At 34.0% G+C, this 15,660-nt stretch overlaps 1 protein-coding gene and 1 long non-coding RNA gene across 3 annotated transcripts; one reads left to right on the top strand and one right to left on the bottom strand.

The window, feature by feature from the left end:
• The first annotated feature begins 2,909 nt into the window (after nucleotides 1–2,909).
• LOC149623515 (uncharacterized) lies at nucleotides 2,910–15,187 on the top strand. 2 transcript variants are annotated; one of them, XM_089852498.1, is made up of 6 exons: nucleotides 2,916–3,396; nucleotides 12,058–12,141; nucleotides 12,199–12,293; nucleotides 12,660–12,998; nucleotides 14,096–14,245; nucleotides 14,402–15,187. In XM_089852498.1, exons 1-6 carry the CDS (start codon nucleotides 3,394–3,396, stop codon nucleotides 14,583–14,585), a joined length of 855 nt encoding a protein of 284 aa, XP_089708624.1. In that variant the 5' UTR covers nucleotides 2,916–3,393; the 3' UTR covers nucleotides 14,586–15,187. The 2 variants fall into 2 exon arrangements, with proteins under 2 accessions (XP_089708623.1, XP_089708624.1); XM_089852497.1 differs by having other exon boundaries at nucleotides 2,910–3,396; nucleotides 12,058–12,293.
• Nucleotides 4,304–4,742, bottom strand: LOC149623516 (uncharacterized). Its single transcript, XR_016374894.1, has 2 exons — nucleotides 4,548–4,742; nucleotides 4,304–4,477 (listed from the first exon to the last, which is right to left on the bottom strand). It is a non-coding gene; the product is annotated as an uncharacterized LOC149623516 (long non-coding RNA).
• Nucleotides 15,188–15,660: the final 473 nt, after the last annotated feature.

Raw genomic sequence — 15,660 nt, 5'->3', positions numbered from 1 at the left:
GAGACTTACTGAGAGCTCGACAAGCAAGAATTGACTACACTCGCTTAATTTTGCAGTCCATCGATTCCTGTTTAGTCTGTACTAAACCTTTGACAGCGCCTCACTAGGCGACGCTTTACCTCGAATCTATGACCTACGTCACTTCATGACAAACTCCAGTTTTTTGTAACCAGTGACAAACTTATGGAACATATCTTATGAACTTATGCTAAACTTAGTAATCCACTATTGCCTTTTTAAACCGCTTTAACAGTGACTTCTACTCCCACTTTAGACCTGATTTCATTTTGTGGTCAGTAATTAGTAATAACCAGAAAAATGACATGATTTTCACCCACTAATAATCGAAATATTGAACTAACAGGTCAATAATTTTGAAATTTATTACGATGTCTAATCGTGTGTAAAAATATGTCCAAAGATTATTCCCGTCTTTACCTATTCATTTAAATTATAAGTATTTGAATTTGGGTTTTTAGATTAAATCTTAATTTGACGTCTAGCGAATTACATTTTTTTTTTTCTTATTTTAAATATTTTTCTAAATTATTATTTCCTTCAATATTACCAAGGGGATTTTTGGATATTAGTTATGACTAAACAGAAAACGCCTATAGTTTCGAGAAATGAGGAAAAGGCGTAGAATTTAAAGGTTTTGCGAATTAATGTAATGCAAACTCAAATGTTTAGAATAATAAAATAAGTATAGTGATTTATATATAATGTTTTTATTGTATATTTAATGATAGGTTTAGGATTGTAATTTCTAAAAGTAAAACATTTAAATACTTCATAATGGGACTGGTATCGAATTGCACCTCAAATATTGAATATAAGGTGTTTAACAATGGCGTCAACTCGTAAAAGACCTGATAACTTATGATTAGCCAGGCACCTTACTTTACAAGCACTTTTTTTAGATTTACAAGCACTTTTTTAGATTTACAAGCACTTTTTTTAGATTTACAAGCACTTTTTTTAGATTTACAAGCACATTTTTTTAGATTTACAAGCACTTTTTTTTAGATTTACAAGCACTTTTTTTTAAATTTACAAGCACTTTTTTTTAGATTTACAAGCACTTTTTTTTAGATTTACAAGCACTTTTTTTTAGATTTACAAGCACTTTTTTTAGATTTACAAGCACTTTTTTTAGATTTACAAGCACTTTTTTTAGATTTACAAGCACTTTTTTTAGATTTACAGGCTTCGGTTTCATGAGTTCATACTTTTTCTTGGGTCGTTATAAGCTTCCCTACCAGGCGTTGCTTTACGAGAATCTATGACGTTTCACCTAGGTCACTTCATGACAAGCTCTCAATAAACAGTGACAAACTTATAGCATATATCTTATGAACTTATGATTATTTTTATAGGTAGGCTGACTGGGTGCATGTTGGTCAATTAAAACAACAACCACTACATGGAGGTTAAATTGATTAAAAAATCTATACATTTTTTAGTCAATTAATGCGAAGTATAAAAAGCATGAAAAGAGTTAGACCTAGTTTTAAGGTGATTGCATTGTTTGTAAAAGATGAGTAATGCCTTACATTCATTATTACTCGGGTTTTTGAGGTAAACCAACACCCTGTCTCTTTAGTCGGCACTATACAGAGTCTGAAACATTAAACTCGAATACGTATAATAGCTTTTCTAAGAAATCTCTTGGCTTAATTAAGTCAATTAAAAACGTGGCTGAAATATTGCGGAGTAAGAAGCAATAATTAATTCAATTTCCTCAAGAATAATGATTGAGTTTCATACGAGTATAGTTAGGTTGATCACGAGCTTTGGAGTTACATCAATTAAAATTCATGTTGGAATTGAATATGATTTCAATGACGCGAAAAGCTTCTTCTTTTACAAGAAGGAAGCGAGTGTAAGTAAACTCCGAAAAAACCGGGAATAGAAAAATAATAGGGGAGGGTGTTAACGGAAGGGGTTAACCTACTAACCCTATTTTTTATAAATACCTAAACCACCTTTTTCCCTCTCCCGCCTCTTCGAAAATTTACGACGATTCATAAAAAGATGGCTCAGGAAAAATAAAAATAAAAAAAAAAACTTCTTTAACTTTCGCTCCCTCTCACTTTAAAAGTTTTCCTTCCCATATGAAAGTGTTTTAAGAAAAGCGTCCCTCCCCCTAACCCTTGGCATAAGACGTAACTACAACCAGATGCTAAAAGTCGATGAAACCAATCAGCCGTTTAAAGGGTGACTCGCGCTCTAAAAAATGTTTTAATAATAATAATCTCAGTTCGGTTGCTATAATAATCGCGTCTACAAAAGGTGTGCGCCATTTTGTTTTATAAGTCAGTGAAAGCGTCTTTTCTATCGCGTCTCGAGACTGGTGTACGTCAGTAATTAAATTATTTCAGTTGTCCGAAAGCAATCGCTTCATTGACATTTTTAGCGGCTGTATCGAGTGTCATTGACAAATGGTAGAAAACGGAATCAAACGAAGTCAATTTTTGTTTCAAATGGGATGGGCCTAATAAGATTTCAATTTTAATGGCGTAGTCAGCTAACTTGTCAAAAATTTCAAATTTACCCGAATCGAACGATTAAATCGACGTTATAATTATAGTTTCCGGTTAAATTTCGCGGTTAGTTACGGAACTATCATCGGTGAAACCCTTCTAGGATAATAACTTAGTGCCAAAATGATTTCATAGAGGGGGCGTGTATCGTTCAGTCGCCTCAGGGAGTCATTGGGGAAAGCATAGATTTTTTTTTACTTTTATATTTTGTAAAATAAATTTTCGATTGTAATAATGTAAAGCCTGTTGTCCTTGGTTGATAGAACCACAACATTCAACGCGCTAAGACGTTTGGCAGAAATTTCTTTTCATAACGCCGCTGTTGCCGCTTATAGTAGGCTTAGCGCGGATTTGTGCTCGAGATTTTCAAATTTCTTTTTCGAAAACTAGATTTCTCCCGCCTATAAAACCTAGCGGCTGAATCTGAGGAGACAGTTTTATCAGTAAAATCAGAAAAAAAGAAAAATCTTAGCGCCCCCCAACATTGCAGCAGTGTTGTCAGACACTTTCTTTGGGCAATTGTTGTATAATTTAAGTTAAGGCGGTCGGATAACGGACTTGATTTGCGTTGGTACAACCGCGAAAAGTGGGCCACGGTTCTTAAGAGTTCCGTTCTTCTTCCGTTTTAGAAGAGTCGGCACCCTTGGCTTGTGCTCGAAACATTTGTTGAAGGGTTAAAGGGGTTAAAGTGCGTCAGTCATTGTGACTTTTAAACTGTTTTTTATCAAACATTGAAGACGATTAAGTGATAAGAAGATTGGAGCAACTTTCCTGTGACAATATCTGTTATTAGTAGTAAGGACTTTAAAGTGGAAGAATCGACGTAGCCTTTCAGGATTATTTCTTCCAAATGGTAAGATATTAGTATTTAAATTCATAAAATTTTGAAATTGGGGTAAACACCGTATTTGCGCATTTATCTCTTAAGTTGATAAATCTAGAGTAGCGACTTTGATACAATAAAAATCAGGGAGTTATTGTGGTCCTTCTGTTATAGGTCAAAGTAGGCTTAGCAAGTGCCATTTACAATTTTGAATATTTTTCTACTGAATTTTGAATATTACCCGTAATTATGCGGTATTTAACCATTTTAAGTTGCAATTGTGCTAATTGCATCACGAAGTTTTGAGTTTCAATTCTTCTTCCGCTGTTGAAGTTGCTAAACTTTGACGTTTCATTAAGCCTTGGCATTACCTAATGCGAGACAGCCTTAACAATTAAATCTCAGTATTATTCCGTTATTTGTTAGTGTTATTTTATTTAGGTCTAGGCCTTATACGAGAGTTAAAACCCTAATTTACATGGGAGTAGGTTTTTTAAAACGATAATTTTTAAATTTCGAGTTGTTTTTTGTTTAATAAGATTCGCTCGGAAAAGGTCATAGATGTTTTAAAACGAGCGCGGTAATGTCTTTGACCCCGAGATACCGTGAGGTCACGGATTTATCCGTAGTGCTATGAGCTTATTCGAAAAAATAGGATCTTACATTATGAAACGAAATACAAAAGTAGTGTAGGCGTTAGAAAATACTATTTGTTTTTGTACCGCGAAATCACGTGGTGTTCCTAAGAGAATCAGAGGTAGTCGAAGGTTTCTCTAAAGGAATTAAGGAATGATACGAATTACGGACACAAATCGTTAAAAATTTAGTCTAATTAAGATAATGTTTCGGGTAACCATGTGGGCAGTTAAAACTAGTTGAAATAGTTGCTGGGGAGGGGTTTGAAGAAAAATGTTGGTAAAGATAAGTAGGCGTATACTTCTTTTCAAGACAGTTTTAATAGATTTTTGCGAACAAAAACTATTAACGGGTTTTCAGTTTTTTTTATTCTTTCTTAAGTTCAAATTTTTTTCCCCAGTTGCTTTTTTGATGAGTCGAAACTAGCCATTTTAGGTATCGTTGAAAACTCGAACGCTTTTTAAATTAACCTTTACTAAAAAGACAAAGAAATTACATAGGGTATTTTCCCTTTTTCGAAGTACGTTTTTTTTTTGCAGCCTTACTTTTTCATTCATCCAGAAAAAATGTGTAGATTAGTCAGGAATCTACACGTTCAATTGTTTTCTAATCCCGTGACGTAGCGTTGGTAGCGTATGGCCGCCATTATAGAGTACATTTTTTTCTATAGTTTTCTTTAAAAGGGACTTGATAAATTCCTCCTTTCGCTCAGCTGTAACTTCAAAGCAGTGTTGTCAGACCCTTTTTCTGCAAAATTAGTCAAGTGCTGATTCAAACCCTCCATTTGGAATTGATGTGTAATGTATTTAAGCTCTAACTTTTGAGGAATATAGAGTAATGACGTCCGTCTGCCTTTAACCGTAGTAGGTTCCGCGTAAAGATAACACTGGGTGCTAGCACCATTTAAAAATTTTAATTGATATTGAAAACAAAAATAAAATTGTTATCCACGTGAAAGATAAATTTATTTTTCTAGAGGGTTGAAGTTTGTGTCGGAATCAAAGACTATGTAGTGAATTTAAGACGCGACACTGCATTCTATGTCAAAAAAAAAAAAAAAAACTTAACAATTGCATTTAGATATCTCGGCTGAACAGCTACTGCGTTGAAAAGAGAGTAAATTACATAACTAACTTTGGTTTTACAATTAAAAGATTAGCTCACATCATTTTTGACAGAAAATACTTTCTTTTAACATTGAACATCAATGCTACTCGTTATTACATACTCTTTGGTTAGGAATTTTTACATAGTGCAACCTCTAATTGCAACATTTTAACATATATGTATAGCTTATCTGCAAAACTATTATTTTATTAGGAGTTTCGAAATATTTGAAGAATTATTCAGTTTAATGCGGCTTGTATCTAAATTTGTCATAATAAAAGTTGAAATAAATATATTAGATTTACTTTGGTAAATGGACGCGTAATTCGGCCGATTAAATTTGAGAATTAAATCGTATTTCACCTCTAAAGTATATATCAAGGAGAAAAAAACACGCTTTGAAAAATAACGATATTATTACGTGCATTAACAAACGTTATAATTTAGATATTTTTTATTTTATTATTATCCATAGGCGTTAGAATACATAGCGACACACCCAGTATTTTATTCAAGGAATTGGGGGAATTTTTTTTTTACATGGTTAAGCTTTAATTTATTCCCCTAAACAAGGTGGTATCATTTCCTAATAGTGACAGAAATCATTGTTCAAACGTATTGTTAAACTCTATTAGCTTTGGACATAATTTCGCACACCCTAAATAGTTATAGTACCACGAATATATTTAGTACTCCCACGAATCTCTTATTGTAGAGTTTCATTTCCTTACTGGAACTTGAACCATAAGTTTATAAGACACGTTCTATAAGTTTGTCACTGGTTACTGACTCGTTTGTCATGAACTGACGTAGGTCATGGATTCTCGTAAAGCGACTCCTGGTGCGTCGCAGTCAAAGACTAAATAATTGGAAGATGGACTGCAAAACCTTCAGCGTGTAGTCAATTCTGGCGTCATTCACGAACTAGCTCTCGGGAAGTCTCTAGGAAGTGTCATACTTATGGAACATATCTTATAAACTAATGATTGAAACCCAATTATATTAAAATATAATCTAATCAAACGGCTTTTATTGTTCTTTATCAGTGATCAATATTTTAAGTCAATATTTTATTTCAAAACTTTATCAAGTCAATTATAGCAAAACGGAAATATTTCTCAAGCTCCCTCGATGTTTAATTATTTAATATTCAAGAGAGAATTAGATATATTCGTGTCGGTGGCTTTTGGTAACCTTCGAATATCCAGAAAGGGCGTATTTATCGCGAGAGTTCAAAAAATTCGTGATAGTAAAAATCGGTATCGGAGGTTGTAAAGTTTTAATCCTTTAAAGATCTAGACCCAACCTGGGAGGGGTACTTCGACTTTTAAACAGTTAGTACCATGAAAAACTAGCTTAAAAAACTTTTTAGTCTTCCCAAGGCGAAAACTAGAAAAGTCTTCGTGGCTTAGTTTTCAAAAACCTTCGGCAGTTATTTTGAAAAATCAAAATCACGTTTAATTTTCTTAAATTTTTTTCTCTTACCAAGTGTATTTCGTGAGATTAATATATGAACCTTAATATTTTAATTAGTAAAGGTATCTTATTTTTTTTAAGTATTTAGTAATTTGGTACAGATTCAATTAAAGGGTTAATTGGGTTTTAAAAGAAAAACATGATGTTAAAAACGATTTTGGTTTAAAATTCAAGGCCGCGCGGTGCTATAATTTATTAGTTTTAATCCAAAAAGTTCCGTTATATATAAACTCTTTTATTTGCTCTAAATTTTATGAATAAAATCGGTAAGCAAAGTTTTATTGACCTTCCAAATAAGATACGTGTTTCTCATTCTCCAGCATTTTATTGAATTTTTATTCGAGAAAATGTTTATTTTATTGGATTTAGAAAATTATTCACACCATAATTTTAGTTTCATGAATTTCAACCATGAGAGTTTATCTCAAATTTTTGTTCCAAGCTCCTGAAACGCTATAATTTAAAAATTATTCCCAAATTATTAGTATATTTTTCATCATGACCTTGCATTTAAATTACTTAAAATCAACTTAGCTTAAATAATTCATACGAGAATTTGAAATATTGAAAGATATTTAGACCTAATAAGTTTCGATAGATTTTTCTTATGAATTATAATTTGTTTATTTGGTGGAAACACCACTTAATTATCTATGATTTTTAGTAGCGCAGTAATTAACTTTAAATCAACTGCGCAGTAACGAGAGTTTACAAAATTCAATCAATTTTAATTACCATATTATCATAATTTTAATGAGAGTGGTTTTTGATTCAAGGTAAAAAATTTTATTTCATTAACGTGTCTTATATTAATTAAAATAGTATAATTAAAAATTAGCGTGTGCTTCCTTAGATTCATCTACGCATCTTCAGTTTAATACGCGGAACATTGTTACCCAAATACATTTTGAAACAATGCTTAAGTCACAGTCTAAATATGAACAGCATCGATCATCACGTGACCTCACTTCAATGAGAGTGGTGGTATTCCGTTTCCACCCTTTATTTAAAAGAAAATAATGAATAGTAAAAAGTAGCTTTAATGAAATATTAAGAAACTCCGTGGGTTTCGCTTAATTGTTTCGGCCGCGTAAACGGTTTTCTGCTTTAAAGATGAGCTTGTATTTCAAGCCCCGGTAACCGTGAAATAAAGTATGATATTCACTAAAGGGATAGCGTCTGAACTATTTTTTTTATCAATTATATTTTACAATTTGTTAGTAAAAGCAGAATGAGATAATAGAAAAAGGATTAGTTATGTAACATGATCACCACCCTTTTTGTCTGCTCTCCAGCTCAACAAACTTCCATTGGGGGGTGAATTCCATAATTGTTTGGTACTAAATGATCTTCAGAAATCAACCCACTTTTGAGTACGAAGTATTGAATATTATTCATGGTAGTTTGATTAAATAATATTGATTAAGAATCGAAATTATTGGTCAACCATTTTGATATTTTTATTGGTGTTTCGAGGCTGTTCAATGAAATGTAATAAAATTACGGGACTTGTTTTAAGATGGGCTTGGGAACAAATTTAATTTTGGGTGATAGTATCCCTTTAAAAGCTCATCCCATATTATTTTTTTTTCTTTTGCCTTTTATACGTGGTCATGGTTGTGTCGCTACCCTAGAATTATCGTAACCTTAATATGGAATTAATAAAGAATATGAGCTTGCCGCCAATGTAATGAATCCAGAAAAGCGCTAAACCTGTTTTTCCCTTTTGACTTATCGCTCTTTCTTCATACAAATTCTTTTTCTTTATTCTTTTCTAAAAAGGAAGAATAGGTTTCCGTTTCGTTTCGTTTCGTTATATACGAACGGGGTTGCCATAGCACGCTTCTCAAGGTTTACACTATATCATAGCTATTTTATTATTCCACATAAACCCTGTCCTGTAAATTGGAGTATATAGATACGTTTCACTAAAGGGTTAATAGAAAAACTTTCCCCTTCTTTCTCTCTCTCTCTCTCGGATTTATCATAATTTTTGCAGTGTTGTCAGGCCCTCTACGAATCAAGTTAGTTTAGTGCTGATTCCAAACTGAATTCCTGCACTTTTTCTATGCCTCATGGCTTACCAACGACAAAAAACACCTTTATTGAAATTACTTAGTCGCAAGGGTATTTCTCTCGTAAAAATATGTAAACTGTATCTCAACTTTAATTATTATTATAATGAAGTATTTACTTTAAAATTTATTTAACTTTAACTCCTACGATCCATGGACTGATTTTAAAGAAGTTCAGTTAAAGATATGCTTAAAGTAAGCAGTGACAAACTTATGGAACATGTCTTATCAACTTATGGCTGTATGTATTACTGCTGCCTCTCTCCATGCAGAGGAAAAACACTTTACTTAAATTTATATAAAATCGATTAGCGATAGACATTGTAATAACAATAATTATGACAGTTCACGATGCCTTAATACTAAAGTCCTTAAGGAAGGTTCGTCGCCATATGTTATATCAAGAAGTGATATCTAGTTTATTAGAGAGAAGGTATAAATTCGCCATATTTCCAGCTTAATCTCTAGTCCAAACGTAGGTCCGGAGTTAATCCCCGCCTCTGAATTACAACCGCGCATCTCATTGGTTCGTGAAAACTCACGTCAGCGCGACGCGAATGACGAAAATTACGTATTTTCCGACTGAGGAGATGCGAAATATAGCCCGACCTCCTTTTACATCCCCCCTTGTATTTTGAAAGGGGGACTGGGACTATGGTGCGCAAATACTTAAGCATCTTATACCTTCTCCCTTATAAACTAGATATCACTTCTTGGTTATAGATAGGGGTTTTGGACAAATAACAAGCTGGGCTGACTGAAGCCTTATTTTAATCGGAAACACCTCTATTTTCATTAACGTGCTACCTTCTCCCTTATAAACTAGATATCACTTCTTGGTTATAGATAGGGGTTTTGGACAAATAACAAGCTGGGTTGACTGAAGCCTTATTTTAATCGGAAACACCTCTATTTTCATTAACGTGCTACCTTCTCCCTTATAAACTAGATATCACTTCTTGGTTATAGATAGGGGTTTTGCACCAATAACAAGCTGGGTTGACGGAATCCTTATTTCAGCGAGATGGAACACCTCCATTTTCATTAACGTTGCATTTGGTTCAGGCTGAGTGGTTCCCCCCTCGGCCTAGATCCTTGTTTACTCGATTTAGTTTAGTTTTTTCAAGGAGATAGTTAAATTAATGCACTCCTTATCAAACTCCTTCCTATAAGTTCCGAATCGATCTGATTCCGTCAAGTTTTTACAATTTGGGTAATTTTTTTTTCACTTTTATTTCGGAGGAAGTGTGTAGATATGTTGTAATAACCTCACTTAAAAGCATGAAAACGTGAGAGTGATCATATCGTCAGCCGGCACATTTTTGACCTTTTTTTTTCTCTTGTACAGTCTTTCCCCCGCTATTGACCTAAATTAACATAACAAAACGAGTAATGAACAAATAATTGAGGGTACTTGTCTCCCCAATTTTTTTTGCTTTCTCGCTCTTCCTTTCAAATCTTCGGTACGAGTGTTTTTACACCGAATTATTCGGCTACGGCCTTTAAAAAAAAGAAGAGAAGCTAAATTCAAGGCTTCAAGATAGCTCAAGTTTACGTAGAAATTAGGAATTATCCAGGAGGTGTTAAAATACCTTTATAGAAATTTCTCGCTTAAATACCGTACCTAAGTTGTAAGTACCATTGTTCGTTGCACGGGGATTAAGTTTAGGATACGAATATTTGACTTTTCGCGCTTCGTTATGCCGTTGAGAAAGATTTTATGCTTTTAAATGTTATCTTCGCATTTGTTTAGAAGAGAAAACTATATAGGCGAGAAATTGCTGGTTTTTTTAAGAAGTTATGGTTTTTTTAACTAAACAACACAGCTTCACTTGATTTTACTGTCACTGGTGACTGAAAATTCCTCTCCCATCTCTCGAGCATAAACTTAAGGCCCTGTCTTAACTCACAAACGGTCTGGCAACACTGGGGGAACGACAAAAACTCTTTAGTGGAAACTGTATATTAATTTTTCACGATTGTTTTAATTTGAACGGAGTTCCCACGTTTTTGCTTCATTATTGAAGTACTACATTTATTCTCTTTTAAAATTTTGATATTCCGCTACCTACAAAATTCATGGAATCACTCTCCAATCATCCCTCGCGCAACTCATTGAAAACTAACTAAAATTTCAAGGAATTACTTTTTCGGTTACCTCACTTGACCTAACTATGGTCCTGGCATATATACATGTACTCTACGTTAATATTTCATCTAACTGCTTACATTTCTCTAAAATTAATTTTGAAAAATGGTTATAATACAGATATACAGGGTCACGACTACCATTACTTGCCTTAGGTATGACCTCAACGCCAACCTCTACGTGCTTTTACGCGTAGAGACTCATTCGTAATCGCTAGTTATTAAGTTAGTATAACCAATTTTATTTCATCAAAAAATCTATTATGTTAATTTTTAATTCGCTTACTGGCATTCCGACGAATCCCTTTCATTAGAAATCCGCTTTTTGCTAATTAATTTTTTACCCATCCGTGATTCAAAGAATTTCAATCATTTTCCCGGAGAGTATGGACACGAAAACATTGTAGCAACACATAGAACCAGATGAGGGATAAAAAAGATTATATAATTCCATAATTGACCTTTCCATAGCTCTAACGTGACTTTCGTACTAGAGTATAGTGTATAAACCCATTTGTCGAAGTACCATCATTGAAGACGGGGGTTGAAAGATTACAAGTGTCTCGTCTATTTGTCCTCTGGATTTTGATTCTGCGGCTTGTATTTACCAAATTGCCTAGACTATAATTAAGGTTTAATTGTTTTTATATTATAATATCAATTATTATATAATTTACAAATAAAAGAATAATTAATATTCACGAGAAAATGGATTAAGTTCGCGAAACATCTAATGATCTTCAAATTATTCTTATTTATCTCAACAAAGTTTAATAGCTTTTAAGATGTCTCGTGAATACGTGCTGTTTTACCTTCTTTGAAAGTATCCTCTCCATTCTCTAATCAAATGACGTTGGACACTTCAAATTGTAAAATTCTAGATGAGATATACCGGCTTTCAATTGTCCGTACAATTTCTGTATTTAGTATTCAGCCCCTTGCCTTTAAACATTCCCATTGTTTTAAGAAAATGTTTCCTCATAGCGTTTTACGTTCTTCATCGTCAAATTATTTCTGCAAGAAAATTGGCCTGTTTTTGCTTTGAACCCATTGTTCACAAATTATTTTTTTATAAATATTTTATTTTTCTCTACTGTGCATTCTTAGTTAAAACTGAACTAATGTGAATAGAGTTATTTTTAATGGCGGGATTCCTAAAATGCTTTAGATAATCACGTGTCATGTTGCGAAGTGTAAATACCAAACGTTTGAACTGTAAACTAATTCAATGTTTATTTTATGGTTTCAGGCTCGTGAAGATCTACTGTTCCTGTTAGCCTTGATCAGCGTGGCCCTTCCGACGTTAGGACTATCTTATTCCGCACCAGCGCCAGTATGGAGAACGTATACCAGTAGCAGCTATTACTTCACTGACTATTCTTACCCTAAGCCACAAGCCCCTAGTAAGCCAAGGTTCGCCCCGCCTCCCCAATTTTGCCCGGACACCGGAAGAACGGTTTGCGCCGATGTTGAAGCGTATCCTTCGTAAGTATCCCCGGTTCACCCAAGGTCAATGATTTTTGCTTTTCATCATTGAATTCTGAAGGTCATGATGACCCGCTTTTATTAACGGCCGGTGGATTAAGTTCGAATTATAAGTTATCTCGTGACCTTCACCCGTAACTAAAGGGCAAACAATGAAGATACTAGAATCGAATGTGAAATGAATGGCCCATTTTAACTGAGCGCGTGTAGGCTTCGAAACGCGAGATAGAAGGCTGTCTTATTATTTCACATTTCCAACCTTATTCCATCCAAATCTTCTATTGAAATTAAGAGCAAAATCAAAGACAGTCTAAACTGTATTCCATTTATATTCACACATTTTCGGTTCTTAATCCATCTTTTTAGCGAGCAGATGTTCCAGTTGGTGACCAGCACTAAGACGAGACGCTTCAACTTCTCCTCGGTGTTCTTCGATGAGCGGGACGGCGACCAGGAACCCAACTTTGACGTCATGCCACCAGCCCCACCCAAATCTATTCAATCCCCGCAGGATGGCTACATAGTTTACCAGACATCGGTTCACTATGACTACCAACATAGTCCCACAAACGCACCGGCCCAATGGGGTTACGTGGCTCCCGCACCCGGAGTAGCCACTTACCCTAGAACACCTTTCGCGTCAACGGGGTTCCCAGTTCAACAGCAACAACAACGATTTAGGAAGAAGCGTCAAGCTCCGGATGCGTAAATATGAAAAATCTTTATTTTTATAGAATCCTCGTAGAGTAATGGGAGTATCTTTAAGATTACGAATATATCAGAGAAAGAAGTATTTTGGGGAACAATGGATGGGTCGTGTATTAATAGTACAATTGAAGGGGCTGATGCCCATTTGCCCATACGGAGCAAAACTCTTTCGTTTATTAGAACAGGACCCCCAAATAGCTACAGGATAAGTTCTTTACCATTGTAGTTTGAGTAGAGCCTGCGAAATCTTTATTGTACACGTTACCAGCTTGTTTATTTATTTTTTTTTATAAGAATTTCTTATAATTTTAAAATTCTTCGAAAGCCGGAGCTTTTTTTTAATAAATAAATATTTATAGAGAAATTACGAGTATATTGAACTCGTTAAAGCCAAGATTCCAAGTATCCAGAAATGATATTTTTAAACCCATCTTTCTTCCTACCGGATAAGGCAAGGGACATGACATAATTTGCCGGATGTCAAAATGTCTCCAAGACTAGTCGCGAGACCTTAATTATCTAGATAAGGGCGATTTTTTTAACAGTTTTATATAATATATTGTGTAAATCGCGATAAAGTATCCTTTAAAACTACCCTAACATCTTTTTTAGAGTAGTTTTAGTAGCTTTTACTAGCTTTTTCTTTTGATAAATTATCTCTTCCCGCCACTTTTTTTGCCATCAAAACGAGGTCATTTCGTTTTTACTTCGGAGAAAGTATAACCTCGACAAATTTTTATTTTTGAACTATACCGGTTGTCTGACATATTTCATACCATTTGGAAAGTTTGGGTGTACCTTTCATAAATGTTTAATAAGCGTACGCAGTCTGATTTGACTACGTCAACTTAACTCGCGATTGTGGATCAATTAGCGCCACAGGCCTTTCTAATAGTCTCGAATTAAATTGAACTGCGGGTGTAGTCAATTGTTTTCGGGTCGAAAACGTGCCTTGAGAATTGTTTTTTTTTTGTGTTTTGATTTAATATATTATAACTGGGTTAGACGATACAACGCTATGGCCTGCAAGCTCTAACCTCGAATTATCTGTTGATTATAATTTTCTTTTCTTTTTAACAATTTTTATTTGACAGTAATGAAGACGTTGAAGTTGCTTGCGGAACTAGAACTCAGTATGTAGCACCCAAAGCCGCTCTTAGTGACGATTCTAATTGGAAATACGTAATCAACTTGCAAGATAAAAACCCTAATTATAAACAAGTGGTCAAAGTTAGCGTTTGTCGGTAAGTAGAGAGAAATGAGTCTAGCCTGAATGACTGAAAGGTAGTATGGATGGCTTTACCTTCTCGAATATAAATTATATATTGAGTGATTTAAATGTATTTCAGCCTTGCAAGAAGGTAATACTGGATTTATTAATAATTGGTTTTTAATTGCAGAAGCGTTAATACTCCTTGCTCCAACCAAGTCAGCTTGCCTTTGGGATACATTAGCCGTTGCGCCCAGAAGTACACCAAGAAGAACATGTTAGCCATTTCAATGGACGGTCAAAGCACGGAAGAAGTACCGTTTTTCATTCCATCGTGCTGTGTCTGTGAAATAGTAGCGCCTAACAAAAAATAATTTAACGTTTTATAAATTTCAACCCACCAAAAAAAGAAACCCAATGAAATTTGCAATTAATCGAATCAAAAAATATCGAACAATATTTTAATTATATCTCCTGAGAACGAGTTTAGTTAATTTTATAGCCATGTCAGAAAATAATTTTGGACCAAAGTATTCCTATTAATAACTCGACGATGATAATTATGTTGAATGAAAAGTTGAAAATAACAAAAAAAAAACTGCGTAAAACGTTTTTTATACAGGACTAGTCACTATTTGTTTTATAAACTCAGTATTGTGGGACTAGTGTAACTTATACGCCGTATGAAGTGGTAATTTTTATTAAAAAGCTTGGACTTTTTACGAAGTGTAAATTCACAATCAAAACGGTTTGATTCATTCCTCTTCCCTACTTATGAACACTTTTGTGTAGTTTTAGACCTTCAAATGACGTCACTGTACTAAATTTAGCGTCATTTAGTGGTTATTGTAACGCACCCATCAAAAGAAATTAATTTCCCTTTTTTAATTTCATCAATTTCATTTCATTCATAAGATGATCGCGTGTTCTTCTCGGCTCTTCTCTTATTTCAATAAAATATTACAATATTTTAGTAGATTTATCTTTGTTTTCAATTATCATCACTTCTCCAGTTTTTATCAAATTGGTAATGTTTATTAGGGATGTAATGTAACTCTTTTTCTTCTTAAAAACAAATTAAATGTCACATTTAATAATTTTTATTATTTTATTTATGAAATTTACGACTTTTCAGAACTCTAAACAAATATAATAGAGTAGTGACACTGTCTTTTATCTTCTCGTAGAGGCTTACGCTATCAAAGGTATACAGCTGCCATTACTGTATTCTGAAAAAAAGGATAATATTTAGAGTTTGAATTTTTGGCCTTTCATAGGCGCGGTTTCTCATTGGCTGAAAGTTTATATGTTATATTAATGGTGGTTAACTAGAGCCATCTTCCGGTATCTAAACGAAGCTAAACGAAGCTAAGCTAAGCTAAACGAAGCTAAGCGAAGCTAAACGAAGCTAAACTAAGCTAATCGAAGCTAAACGAAGCTAAACGAAGC

The sequence above is a fragment of the Phalangium opilio genome, unplaced genomic scaffold, assembly GCF_054372755.1.
Source record: "Phalangium opilio isolate 3A_F unplaced genomic scaffold, DU_Popi_V2 ptg000113l_1, whole genome shotgun sequence".
Lineage (NCBI taxonomy): Eukaryota > Metazoa > Arthropoda > Arachnida > Opiliones > Phalangiidae > Phalangium > Phalangium opilio.
This window is presented reverse-complemented; position numbering and strand designations above follow the sequence as displayed.

Bases quoted from the DNA above. Each gene is read 5' to 3' on its own strand.
- LOC149623515 (XM_089852497.1), top strand. The intron at 12,294-12,659 runs GTAAGTATCCCC...CCATCTTTTTAG, and splicing joins GATGTTGAAGCGTATCCTTC to CGAGCAGATGTTCCAGTTGG. The intron at 14,246-14,401 runs GTAAGTAGAGAG...TTTTAATTGCAG, and splicing joins GTCAAAGTTAGCGTTTGTCG to AAGCGTTAATACTCCTTGCT.